Here is a 13,649-nt window from a genome sequence, read left to right as displayed (position 1 = left end):
GATAGTTTAAATTTGTCACCACTGGTCCAGTGGAGTGGGGAATCGTTAGCCTGTCTGTTAGGCCTAGCACCTCTTGGCTAGCTCCCAGTTAGCTGTCAGGCAGGTATCAAGATGTGGTGCCCTGCTTTTGCCTACAATTCTTTTTTAAATTGACTTTTAGAGAAAGAGAGGGAAAGAAAAAGAAACACTGATTTTGTTGTTCCACTTACTTATACATTGATTCATTCATTGATATGTGCCCTGAGCGCTGACCCGGGATCGAACCCGCAACCTTCAGTATCAGGCTCTAACCAGCTGAGCTACCCGGCCAGGGCATGCCTAGGGTTTAGAGTCACACATTCACCTCCTTCAGGGGTAGGATTCCCAAGGGCCCTAAGACCACATCTGTGAAATATTGTAAAAAGGGATGTGACAGCTCTGCTTTTTATAGTAGGAAGTTTTTAATTTTCTAATGACAAAAACACATTTCAGGAACATCTCTGTTCAAACTTTCAATAGCTATAAGCAGTTGTCTTTCATTAAGGGAGACACCCCACACACACACACACACACACACACACACACAAGTAGTTTGTTTCAAGTTGTCTGTGTTTATAGTTCTGAGGGTTCATATGTGGACTTTTCTTTATATTTTTTATGACTTTTTCTTTCTAATTTCTTCTGAAGTGGTTTTTTTTGTTTGTTCATTTGTTTAGGTTATCTGTTTCTATGAATCTTCAAACCCCTCTAGTCTGAGCTCCTTAAGGAAAGAAAGGATTCAGTTTTGTCTTCTAACTGTATCCTTAGTTTCTACCACAGGAAAAGTTTTGTTGGTATTGCACTAGGAAAGTACCAACAGGGTTAGGTAATGTCACTTATCTTATTTAAATTTTATCAAACTGGAGAAAGAAGTTGGCTTACTCATCAAAAGTGGGTAAAACTAGAGGACTCAGGTCATAATACAGCTTTAGTTATATTTTAAACACTCCTGTAGTTAAAGAAATTATGAAGGCTGATTTCCCACCTAAGCCGTTATATTTTGGGATTTTTATTTTTAGAGAAAATAAGCTAGGAATTATTTATTACTCAAGCCCTTACTGTGTAATAATACAAACATTACCTCATTTATTCCTCATTAAAACCCTATGAAAAAGATGTTATCCCATTTTATGGAAGCTGAGTTTCCAATGGTTGCCATTGGTTTTTCAAAATTGTTTCACTTCAGCCCAAATGCTCTTATATCATGACCACTGAAGAATACATAATCATGTCTTCACTGAGCTAAGTTTCATGAAACATTTACCCTTACTATATGTAATGCACCGATATTTTCTGTTCTTTTAAATACTTTACTTTTAGAGAGAGGGGAAGGGAGAAAGAGGAGAGAAACATCAATGTGTGAGAGATACATCGATTGGTTGCCTCTCTTGTGCACCCAACTGGGGACCTGGCCTACAATCCAGGCATGTGCCCTGACTGGGAATTGAACTGGTGACCTTTCAGTTCACAGGCCAGCACTCCATCCACTGAGCCACACCAGCTAGGGCCATATTTTCTATTTTATTTTACTTATTATTTTAAAATCCTCACCAAAGATTTATTTACTGATTTTAGAAAGGGGGGAGAGACACGCGCATTTGCACGCATTGAAGTGAGACAGAAACATCGAGCACAATGTGCAACCTAGGTACGTGCCCTGACAGGATCAGACCCACAACCTTTCAGTGCACAGGAGGATGCTCCAACCAACTTAGCCACCTGGCCAGGGCTATTTCATTGAACTTTTTAAAAACTTTTGCATCTTGCTAAATCAGTTTCATAAACCATTAATAGGATACAATTGAGTTTGAAGAAACTGGTGTAAATTTTCAAAATCTCATGGCAAGTGGTAAAGCTAAGGTTTGAACTAAGTTTACCCTTTTTCCAGCAAAAAATTTTCCTCACCAGCATTTAATAAATACTGCTTTACTGGTTATTTTATGCTTGGTTTTATCTCATAGGATACAGTGAGCAGGATGATCCTACACAAAAGAGTAGACCTCCTGAGGAACTCTAACATGAGACAAAACACTTAGATAAATATATAATGCCATTAATTCCCATTTGGTATGTGATTGTAGCATTTACTTTTTTAAAAAAAGATTTTATTTATTTATTTTTAGAGAAGGAAAGGGAAGGAGAAACATCAATATGTGGTTGCCTGTCACAGGCCCCCTACTGGGGACCTGGCCCACAACCCAGGCATGTGCCCTGACTGGGAATTGAACTGACAACCCTTTGGTTCACAGGCTGGCGCTCAGTCCACTGAGCCATACCAGCCAGGGCTTCATTTGCTGTGATTTCTAAAGCAACTTGTTATCCACAAAAATGGGCAATAAATTCATTTATCTGGGGCCATATACTAGACAGTTTGTCTTGGTTTAATAGCAAAATCTTATTTCAAATTTTACTAAATTATAACTTATCTGTAACTTCATTTGTGATAGGGCTAAAATGAAAGGTGATGACTCTTGGAGAGAAAGGTAATGGGAATGGGGAACAGGGTATTGGGAGAGAATAAGGAATGATAGGCAGAGAGGAAACAGTAGATAGTCCCCCAAATCTTAGTTTAGCCCTTCACCTAGTGAACTGAAGACTACCTTAACTACAGAATAACTTGTTTCCTGTTAGATTTTAAAGTAAATTTTTAAAACAGACTGCTTAAAAACCTTGTAACATTCATATAAATCTCAAAATCACCCAGTGGCCTTGTCTCCTAAAGTGAATGGATACATTTCAAATTCAGTCATGGTAAAGAGAATATTTCCTTGGATGCTCCTGTCTACCCTATTACCAGTGGTTTATTTTTCCATGTCTCCATGCCTACCATCTCTAATGTGTCCGCAGCCTTGTCTAGTCCCTCATCCCCTCCCACATGGATAATGGCAACAGATCCCTGGCTGGTTCCTTTTGACTCCAGTTCTCCCATCCTTGAATGCAAACTTTATACCGTTTATGCTTTCATCTAATCAACAGGTAACAATAATAGTTGTGTGTTGTTCTAGTTTATTTCTTACTGTTGTTCATACACATGCCCTCTGCCTGACAGGCCCCTTTCGGGGTTGTACTGCCATGCCTACACTCCCAAACCCCTGCTTTTCCCAGATTGCCCTCCTGTTTCTCCCCTAGCTAAACTCTACTTACCTGGCTTAACTCAAGACTACCTTGTCCATAAAGCCTTCCCAAATTACTCAGCCCAAGATGATCTCTTTGAATATACATTCAACTCTTATGCAGTACTTAAATATCATGATTTGACTCTTTTTTTAACCACGTGTTATGTCATTCTGTTCTTGCTTTGTGAGTTAGACTTGTCCAGCTAAATTCCTACTCACCTCTCCTGGGAAGTCATCCCTGATCTGGGTCTGAGCTGTGTGCTATTATTCTGGGCTTCCACAGCTCTCTGTGCTTACTGTCAAGTAACTCACACTGTGCTATGATCATTATTAACTTGAAGACAGAGCCTAAATCAACTAGCTTCTAACAAATGCAAATGCCTAGCACTTAAAAAACAAGAAAGAAAACAAAATCACAGTCATCAGCTCCTACTTCAGGCAGCATGGATGATAAAAGGTTTTCCTAGTAAAATACAACTAGATCCTGGACAAATTACAGCAGGCATATTTAGCACATTGCTGAGCCTGCTAGAAAGGGAAATCAGAAAAAGAAGAAAAAAATTACATTAAACTGAAACCTAAATGAAGGATGAACAACATGTAGTAGGAAAAGCAGGTTTGCCCTAAGACAAACACCAATACCTGTATTGTGAACAGAAGCTAACCCTTGGGCCTAGCCAAGGAAGGGGAAAAACCTGGCACTCCTGAATTAATTGGGGACTCTTGAAGGAGCAAACAGTCCCAGGTCAGAAAGACCCTTTGGCTCTTGGCAGAAGCAAATACAAGTCTTCTCTGGAGGTATGTACACACAGTTTAGGCCGTTTGGATTCCTATAGATTAAGTTTAACAAAATATGAGCTCAAAACCCAAGAAGATAAAATATACAAGGAAACAAGCTACCACAGGCAAAACAGAACAGATTTTAGACAACCAAGATAAGTTACAGAATATAAAATAACAATCAACAATCCCAACAAATTTCAAAGAACTGGTATCACAGAGACCACATTCTCTGAGCACAAATGATTAAACTAAACATATCAAAAATAAATTTTTAAGTATCCAAACACTTGGAAATTAAAAAACTTTTTGAAATAATTCATGAATCAAAAAAGTCATAAAGGTAAGTTAAATGTTCTTAGAACTCAATAATAATTTAAAATACTTTACAACAGGAAAACCTGGGGAATGTAGAAAAGCAGGTGTTTAAAAACATACAGTAGAAAAAAAAAGCTTGAAAATTAATTAGATGTGTCAAAATTAAGATGTTAAAAAGTAACAAAATTAAATCTAAAGAAATCAGAAGGAAGTACTATAGAAAATGTCCATAATTAATTAAATGGTAAAAGAAAGCAAGCACTAGCAGAAACGAAAAGGAGGGCATGACTACACAGAGCACAGACAAAAATACAAGAAATTTCATTTAAAAAAAAGACGTAAGATGCACAAAATTCTAGAAAGACATTTTTCCTAAATAGATGCAAAAAATGGAGCCCTGGCAGCTGTGGCTCAGTGGATTCAGTGCTGGCCTGTGAATGGGCATGCCCCAAGGGGCATATGAGAGGGAACTGATTGATGTATCTCCCCCTCTCTAAAAAATAAATACCATATTTCGCCGTGTATAATGTGCACCTTTTTGCCCAAGTTTTTGAGGGAAACATAAGGATGCACATTATACATGGGCATAGTGATTACATGCCATGAGAAGAATGATCCTATGTATATTGTGCACAAAGCCGTAGGTGTGCATTATACATGGCAAAATACAGTAAATGAATTTTAAAAAAGATTTAAAGAAATAGAAAGCCCAAATAGCTTATAATTTTTAAAGAGACTGAATTAATAGTTAACATTTTTCCCACAAAGAAACACCAGGCTCAAATGGCTTAACAGGTGAATTTTACCAAATTTTCAAGGGGTGGTTGGTTAATTTCAATCTGATGTAAACTCTTCCAGGGAAGGCAGGAGAAAACAGTCCCCAGTGCACGTGGTATAGAGACTTAAGGAAGCATCTTAGAAAACTTTCTAGAAATCCTGCAAAAAACAAAGGCACTAACCTGTGTAAGAATATTCATAGCAGCATTGTTTATAATAGCAAAAAACTGGAAATAGGCCGAAGTCCATAGGTGAATAGGTGAATGGATAACTAACTTGTGGTTTATATACTTGATGAAAATGAATGAATCATAGCTATCTACAGTATGGATGAAGCTTGGAAAAAATGCGAAGTGAAAAAAAGTAAACTACAGGGTACTGTTAGAGTATAAAATTTTCATAAAGCTAAAAGCAAGTCTGAACAATACATTTTTGAGGATACATATATATATACAGTAGGTAACTAATAAACACAGAATTAAAGACAGTAGTTGCATCTAGGGAGAGGTAGGGTACAGGGTAGGGGAGGAACACAAGGAAGTCAATGATATTTCTCATGTTTTAATGTGTAAGTTGGGTGATGGGTCATAGGTAGTCATTTAATTATTATGCTCCATAATTTATTTGTGTTAAATATATTCTTTATAGATATCAAACATTACATATTATAATTTTTAGAAATCTGCTGTGGTGGAAATAAATGAATAGAGTCTCCCTGAAAGAAAATCTTATTTCTTGGGAAGAACCAAGATTCCCTGACAGAAACTACCCTACGTAGAAGACAAAGTAGGTCCTCGATAAATATTGGTTGGTTTACTGGTCTTCCGGAAGATACCCCCTGGAGGGTCTGGGTTCCCTTCCTATTGGTACTCCCTGATAAGCAGAGACACCTCCTTCCATACAGCTGCCCTAAACCCCACAGGCCTGGCTAGTCAGGACATGTGAGACTGACACCTGGTGGATACAGAATGAATTTTAATAAATGACTAGAAGTAAATCTCACTATTTGGTAAAAGTGGCAGGAGGGTGGAAGATAGGGAAGCAGAAATGAGGAGAAACTAAAGTTCAGAAACAGGAAAAGGAAGGAGCTCCACCTCTGAGCCATAGGTGGAAAAAAGGGGAGGGGGGAGATTGTCATCTAAATGAGACTGAAGAGATAGTCCATAAAGGACAGTGACTTCCCTCTCATTCCTTCTGAGACCAGAGTAAGAAGAGTGACAGCTGCAGTAAGACTGAGGATAAAAGCAGGTACAGCTGATCTCAACCTAGCAAGCTAAAATTACATGTACTTCATAGTAGTGGCCAGGTGTCAGCTGCCTCCCCAGGAACTTCCCCCTCCCAGTTTGTAAGGAGTACGGAAGATAATCCAGCCCTTTATTCCACAGGTGCATTCCCTAACGTAGAATAAGCAAACCAGCATATACCATCCCCCTGGCCACAGGGATTGGTTAGGGGTGGACACGTGACACGGGTTGTCCTAATCAGTGAGTCAGAGGTTTTCTGCTGGGATTCCCAGAACAAAGATGCCCTGTTTCTGGTTTAATGTAAATGAGAAACATTGTAATTCTAGGAGAGCTGGCAGCCCCAAGGCAGCCCAGGGTTCTGATGATCCTACAGAAGGTAGAACAGCAGGGGTGGGAAGGCATGGGAGAAGTCAATCAGGTATTTAGAGACATACAGAGCCACTGGACCAGCTTTACCTGGAGCCAGCACTACCTCTGGACTTTACATGAGCCAGTAAAACTTTATTTTTAGGCCAGTTAGAGTTAGGTTTACTATACCTTAAAACCAAGAGATTCCTAACTATAAGTTCATATCACTCTATTCCTGTCTTCCCACAGGATAGCACAGGGATCCAGGTAAGGTCACTACAGGTTAGTGACTCTAAAACCAAGGGTATTGAGCTGAAAAGGTCAAGGGAGGAAGCAGGCACTGTCTAAGACAGGGTGCCTCAGCTGTCTATACAGAAGAGCATGAATTCCCTTAAAACAAGAGCCAGAGGAAAAGCAAGTGAGGTGAACAGCTTCTATGAGGCAGGCAGATAAGAGTGAGTTCACATCCGGATATAAGCACTCTTCTCCATATACCTATCATGGGGGTACTGCTTTGGGTTCTTTCTGCTCATGGGATGAGGAACTTTGAAGTGTATGCCCCTTTAAATCTTTATTACCCTGTGCTGCAGTGTCGACCTCTCCCTTTTCCAAATGAAGAGCCTCCTTTTGGCTTCTACTGCCCCTGATGACACTCACTTTTGGGGTGACAAGAGGACTTTTTTCTCCTTTGGCATGGCGGGAACTAGAGCCCCTTCCTCCTTTGGAAACAGCACCACCTTCCTGACCTTGGGCAGGCACCATCCCCTTCTCTGCCTCTCCCACTGGCCCTGGCCTCTCTGACCCTCCAGCTGAGTTGCCTCCCCCTCCAGAGGCCCATGTCTCCCGTGGCAACCTTGAGGACTGGGCAGAGTCCATGGCAGCTGCTGACTTGTTAGGGGTAGGATTCCTTTCCCTACTTGCTCCACCTGATTTTTTTCGAGGGCGACCCCGTTTTCTTTTGGCATCACTCCCTGTACCCTCTATATCCTGTTTTGCTGCTTTAGCTGGTGGGTTCTGTCCATTGGCCTCACTCATGGGTACTTCGGCTGTCCTCTTGACACCCTTGTCATGAGGTCCTGGGTCACCACCTATGCCTACCTCCCTACTTTCTGTGCCCTGTGGCTGAGTGAGCCCCCCAGGTGGAGCCTGCCCAGGTCCAGGCAAAGCCGGAACAGTTGGTAAGATCATATTAATGATGGGCACAGCTGCCTGGGATCCCCTAATGCTATTGGACACAGGCAGCGGGGTGAACTTCAGAGTGCCTGAAGGAAGCTTGGGGGCCACGATGGTTGGAGAGACGGAGATTTGCGGAATAAGTGAGCGAGGGGCCCGGGGGAGGAGCAGAGGCAGGCGGGCCACCAGGGCATTAACCTGCGGGTTATTGGCTGCTGGGGTTGGGCTCTCTACTACGCTCTTCTTCCGCTCGCTCCGTGCTGGAGGACCAGACCCAGCTCGGGATTCCAGCTCCTGAGGAGGCTAAGAAGTAAAGAGAGGAACACAGTAAATGAGAAGACTGGCCATCAGAGGAAGCATAAGCACAGGAAGTGAAAAAGTATGAGACCCATGGGGGAAGGGTATATTAGGCCCCAAGGCCAGGTCAGCAAGGTCAGGGGCACCAACGACCTTACCTGGGTTGGTCTCTCTGGTTTCTTATGGGCTCCACCCTCTAGGTTCTCTACACCATTCTTAGATTTAGACGATCGTTCCCGAGGGGCATGTTCGTCCTCTTCTGCAGAAGTGCCAGAAAAGGTAGTAAGGTGAAAGGGAAACAGAATGGGAAGTGTGGCAATTCTGACTGGTAGAGGGTAACGGAAAGAAGGTGGTCTAAGGTGTGTTCCAGAAGGGTCTCCAGGAATAAAAGGCAAATCCCAGGTGTCTCTACCCTAGCATGTGTGAGTGCTTTTGGAGTTCAAAGTGGCTGAGGGTTTCTCAGGACAGAAGACAAGGTTCACCCACCAGCCAGCCCCATGGCTTTGAGCACATGGGCATGCGCAGATCGGGCCGAGATGAGATGATGCTGCAGCAGGAAGCGGGCGACCTCAACGATGGAACTGAAGGACCGTTTCAGGATTCGCTCAGCCCAGTCACAGGTCAGGGCACAGGCTGCCTCAACTAGTTCATCCCGAGGTGCTGGGGTTACTTCTGGGCCCATTTCTGGCTGCAGTGGGGAAGGACAGGCCTCATAATCCTCCAGACTAAAGGAACTTTGGCCCCTCTTAAACATCCATTGTTGGCTACAGTAAGTCCACACTGGGGATGGGAGTAGCCTGTCTCAGAAACTCACATGTTCTCTTCACCCTCTGCCTCAGCCATAGGGTGGGCAGAAGGGCATATCCTATATACCCAGAAGCTATATGCAGAATCACCTAGTCTGTGTCAGTCCTCAAAACATGTCCCAAAGACCTCTGACTTCTACCTTGGAGAGAAGAGTGCAATCACAGGGTTGTCTGTTACTTACACTCTCAGAGCCCTTTAAGTCAAGGCCAGGCAAGGGTGGCATAGATACCAAGGTCTTTCTTCGTATGCCACTGTAGCAATATCTGATGGGATTTAAGGAGAAACCAACATATGGGGCTTTCCAAGCCCCTTAAGGGAGGTTGGGCTGTTTCCACTCCTGGGTCTCCGCATCCGTAAGTTTTCCTTCCCAGGTCCTCCAGCCCCAACCAGTCAAGGATACTTGGACTGCCCCCGGCCACCAAGCCTTCGGGCCTTGATGTCAGGGAAGATCTCTCTGATGATTTTGCCAAAGTTGGCTGTGCTGAGTGGGCGGCAACAAGCGAGGCTCTCACAATACTTCCTGTGGGGGGGGGGTGCAGAATGAGAAGAAACTCAGAGAAGAAGGTCATGGGTGGGTTTAGAGGGTCCCTGGGGATCAAGTTTGGGAAAGCCTTTTTAAGAAGTCAGGCTCTATCAAGGCAGGGAGCTCTGCAAGGGTAAGGGGTGGTCCTGTGCCCACCCACGCACCCTTCCACTCCCTGCATCCACCCACCGATAGGCATCATAAACACTTTGCTTTGGCAGACAGGTGTCAGTATGCTCTTCTAGGTGGTTGCGGATCCACCTGTAGGCATACATGTACTCCTCATTGCTAAGTGTACTTGGCTCTGAGCTGCAAGAGAGTAACAGAGAAAACCATTACTAAGTTCCCAATAGTTGTCCTGGTTCTATCCAGACTATCACTTCGGCGGTAGTGCTGGACCAAATCACTTCCCTCAGAATCCACCTTTCTCTGGTAAACCAGTACAGGTCAGGGACTTTTTCTTTTGGATCAAGGACAGCCGTTATGAGGATTCCTATTCACCCACCCTTTCCCAGCGAGCCTTTAAGAATCAGAGCCTCTCACAATGCATCAAGAACCAAGGTGCCAAATAAAACAATCAGTTTATTTTTTAAAAATCAGAATCTCTGACATCTAAGAGTCTAGCACCAAACATACCTTTTATCTCCAGTACTGGGCCCTGAGGGGAGCTGAAGGTAGAGATACAGCTTGTCATTGTCTGAGAATTTCTGTACATCTTGCTGAGGTAGGAAGAATAGAGGCAGGAGAAATAATAAGGCCAAGAAGGACCCAAGGTAGGACCCTCTGATCCTTACCAAAAAGTCTAGCTGACTTAGAGACTGTTAGACTGAAAAAAAAGACCTTAGCATGATTTGAGGCTGGGTGCTCACTGTGATCTGAGGAGCCCTTAGGGGCCACCATGGTTGACAGGGGGAGCAGAGATGATTGGCTCTGAATCTATTTCTCTGGGCTTCCACACAACAGGTCCCAGAGAGATGAAGTGAGATGCTCAAGGTCAAACTGGTAGCATATTGCAAAGCCAATTATCTTCTGACAGGGGAGAAAACATGGCCTCTCCCACAAAACCTTTCATTGACTCATGTCCTCACTGTCCTCATCCCTCACTAATTCAATCTCTCTATTGCCCTCCTCCCCAAAATACTTACCAAGATTCCCTCTACTTTGTTCTGCACGGCCTTACTGTGGAGAAGAGGAGAAAGCTGAAGGTCAGACACAAGATTTTTCCCCATTCTGTGTCTGACTGCTAGGGAGAGGAAGAAGACTCAAATGTCTGGCAGGTGCTCATGAATTGCTACCATGTGAAGAATCTCCCCCTGGTCAGATGCACTTGCTCAGGGAGAGGCAGTTCATCCACAGAGGGAGTGAGGCACTACAGGGATCTATACCCAGGTGTTCAACAAGATTTGGAGGTGGTCAAGAGTACTTACGAAATGGTACCCCGGAGCCTCTGAAGAAGGGTGGTAGGTTCCCCTGCCTCAGCACTACCTGAGGGGGCCCTTCCTGTAGTCTTTGGGCTCTTAGCATCAGGTTCATCTTCTGCCATCCTGGCATGAGGGCTAGAGTTGACAGGAGACAGGACATGAAGATTTAACTTCTTTTCCCCTAGAGACCCCAGCACACTCATCTCTCTACCCAGAAAGAGAAACAGAAACAGAAAGAAAGCTTCCGAATTTCTCCAATGCTTTTTCTCACCACGTGCCTTCTCCAAAAATTACAAATTATTCCATTACTTTTCCAGGCCCATATATACCCCAAAAGATCTTTGCCATCTCCAGTCTATTTGCCCCACCTTCCTGCAGTCTCCTATATGTGGAAAACTGTAAAGGAAGAGATAGGGGAATTAGGAATCCACGTAAGAAATTTTCATTTCTGATTCTGACCTCATACTACCCTCTTCTCCCTCAAAAACAACAACCACCACAAAACAAAGTTATCTAATTCTCTGATATAGGCTCACCATCGAATTTGCCTGGCAGGTCAGAAAAGATACGAACATGTTCTGCCCTTCTGGGTTTGGAAAAAACTGGGCCCAAGTTCTCATTACTTAATCTTGCCACCGCTTCCCCCGCCGCTCCCCCTCCCCATGTCGCCGGCCCCTACGTCATCTCCCTCAACATCCCATCCGGATGCGCGCCCCCACCTCCCGCCCTTCCCCCTCTATTCAATCCCGGGTTGCTGCGAAGTAGGGGGTTCGGGGCAGCGGAACTCCTGGGCTGGACATAGGGAACCCCGTTGGGGAAATGAGGTCCCAGATTCGGGGCACGTGCACATGGGTGAAGAAGCTGTTGAAAATATAGCTAAAATCTTTTTCTGCTCTCCTCCCAACTCATATTGCCCCCTCCCACCTTTGAACAGTCGCCTTCCCACACAAGCAACAATAAAGGTAAGGGAGAAAGAGAAACTACCTCGTAGCCACCTTCGCTCCAGCCCAGCCCCACGGTCCCGGCCCGGCGGGCTAGTGCGTTGCTTTATTTTCTTTTTTCTGAATGGCTGGAGCAGCCCCGATCTGCCTAGATACTCCGACGGCCTGCTCTCTCATTGGTCGTTGCTGCCACCAGGAGACAGAAGGCGCCGCGCTCTCACAGGCGGCAGAAAAAGTCTGCCTGGTAACAGAATTTGATTGGTCAACAGGGGAGGGAAAATCCAAAGTTGGTCTTATTTGAGTCAAGAGGGGGAAGTCCGGGTTAGGTTTCGGTTAAAACTGGGGTCGGTTGGGACTGCCGGTCCCAAGAGGTTCTTCTCTTAAAGGGACCGCAGGACGAAAGCCTGGCTGCCTTTGGAGCTTCCTTTTCTTTTGCTCTCTCCTGTCGGGTTTCACTTTTGCCTTCGGTTGTAAGAGCTACTGGAAGGAAAGAACCAGTGGATAATAAAAAAAACTGGAAAATTATGTAGTAATGGCAATTTGCTGTAAGCTCACGTAACTCCCTTTTTCATGAAAAACATGTTGACCCCCCTCCCCCACATATATGCAAGCACTCACAACAAACCTGCCAACAGGCTCAGTGTCCTCATGACGGGGTGCCTGGAAACCTCAGCAGCTGTATTACAGAAGCTGAATTGTATGCTCAAATTCTCTTAGTGTTCCTTATTTCCCGTATGTACTTCATTTCCTTACAAAGAGTTGCTACTGCATTTGCAGCCCCATAATGCTGCACTAACGAACACTAGAATTTTGGTTGACAACCCACCCTACCAATCTCCACCCCTGCACCCCGTGTCCCACGGGGAGAGAGAAATGATTTATTGTTCCACTTATCGATGCATTCCATTTGCATCAATAAATGGTTGATTTTTAAAAAAAAATATTGATTTGAGAGAGAGAAACCGATTTGTTGCTCCACTTATTTATGCATTCATTGGTTGCTTTTTTGTATGTGCCCCAACTGCAACCTTGGCATATAGAAGTGAAGCTCTAACCAACTGAGGTATCTGGCCAGAGCTCACATGAACTCTTTACTTTCACAGAACTTTGTACTGAATAGGTCATGGGTTCTTAACCCTCTTAGTTAAGGCTTTTAAGATCATGAATCAGATGAAAGCAATGAACTGTGAAAACTAATAAAGGAAATTTCAAATATAATTGGAGTCTGGACTGTCTCTGGAGGGAGCTCTCTTACCCTACTACTCATTGTCAACTAACCCAAACAGGAATAGATGAGACTTTGCATCTGCAAATGAAAAGTGTCTGACTACCACCCTGAAGGGGGAAGGATGATTTTCTTCTAGCCCAGCAACAAGCCCAGCCAATGGGAAAAGTACAACTCAGCCAATAAGAAGCCATTGCCACCTCCCAATAAATTTCCATTTTTCTTTTCTAATGACATCCTTGACCCACCTCCTTTTTATAAAAGACTGATTAAAATTTTTTTCAATTATTTAGCCTTCATGTAGTTGCATGTTTTTCAATTTTTTTCTTGTAATTGATTTCTAGTTTAATAGTATTGTGGTCAGAGAAGATGCTTGATATGTTTTCAATCTTCTTAAATTTATTGAGGCTTGTTTTGTGGTCTAACATGTGGTCTATCCTGGAAAATGTTTCATGTTCACTTGAAAGGAATATATATTCTTGTGCTTTGCAGTGAAATGCACTGAGAATATCAATGAAATCCATCTGGTCTAATGTGTCATTTAAGACTGCTGTTTCCCTTTTGATTTTCTGTCTGGAAGATTTATCCACTGGTGTCAATGGGGTGTTAAAGTCCCCTGCTATAATAGTATTTCTGTCAATCTTTCCATTTATGCCCATCA

At 43.6% G+C, this 13,649-nt stretch overlaps 1 protein-coding gene across 6 annotated transcripts; it reads right to left on the bottom strand.

Moving 5' to 3' along the window:
• Positions 1-2,725: 2,725 nt before the first annotated feature.
• On the bottom strand, positions 2,726-11,875 carry RFX5 (regulatory factor X5). 6 transcript variants are annotated; one of them, XM_045816844.1, is made up of 11 exons: positions 11,807-11,875; positions 10,829-10,957; positions 10,547-10,580; positions 10,038-10,120; positions 9,591-9,710; positions 9,279-9,398; positions 9,060-9,141; positions 8,558-8,759; positions 8,230-8,330; positions 7,973-8,077; positions 2,726-5,168 (listed from the first exon to the last, which is right to left on the bottom strand). In XM_045816844.1, exons 2-11 carry the CDS (start codon positions 10,942-10,944, stop codon positions 5,160-5,162), a joined length of 972 nt encoding a protein of 323 aa, XP_045672800.1. In that variant the 5' UTR covers positions 10,945-10,957; positions 11,807-11,875; the 3' UTR covers positions 2,726-5,159. The 6 variants fall into 6 exon arrangements, with proteins under 6 accessions (XP_045672800.1, XP_045672796.1, XP_045672795.1 ...); XM_045816840.1 differs by lacking the exon at positions 2,726-5,168 and adding an exon at positions 11,191-11,218 and having other exon boundaries at positions 5,177-8,077; positions 11,807-11,848; XM_045816839.1 differs by lacking the exon at positions 2,726-5,168 and having other exon boundaries at positions 5,177-8,077.
• Positions 11,876-13,649: the final 1,774 nt, after the last annotated feature.

The sequence above is a fragment of the Phyllostomus hastatus genome, unplaced genomic scaffold, assembly GCF_019186645.2.
Source record: "Phyllostomus hastatus isolate PE091 unplaced genomic scaffold, TTU_PhHast_1.1 phas_scaffold_216, whole genome shotgun sequence".
Taxonomy (NCBI): Eukaryota; Metazoa; Chordata; class Mammalia; order Chiroptera; family Phyllostomidae; genus Phyllostomus; species Phyllostomus hastatus.
Note: the sequence above shows the minus strand (reverse complement) of the source record. Positions and strands in the feature narration are given on the sequence as shown.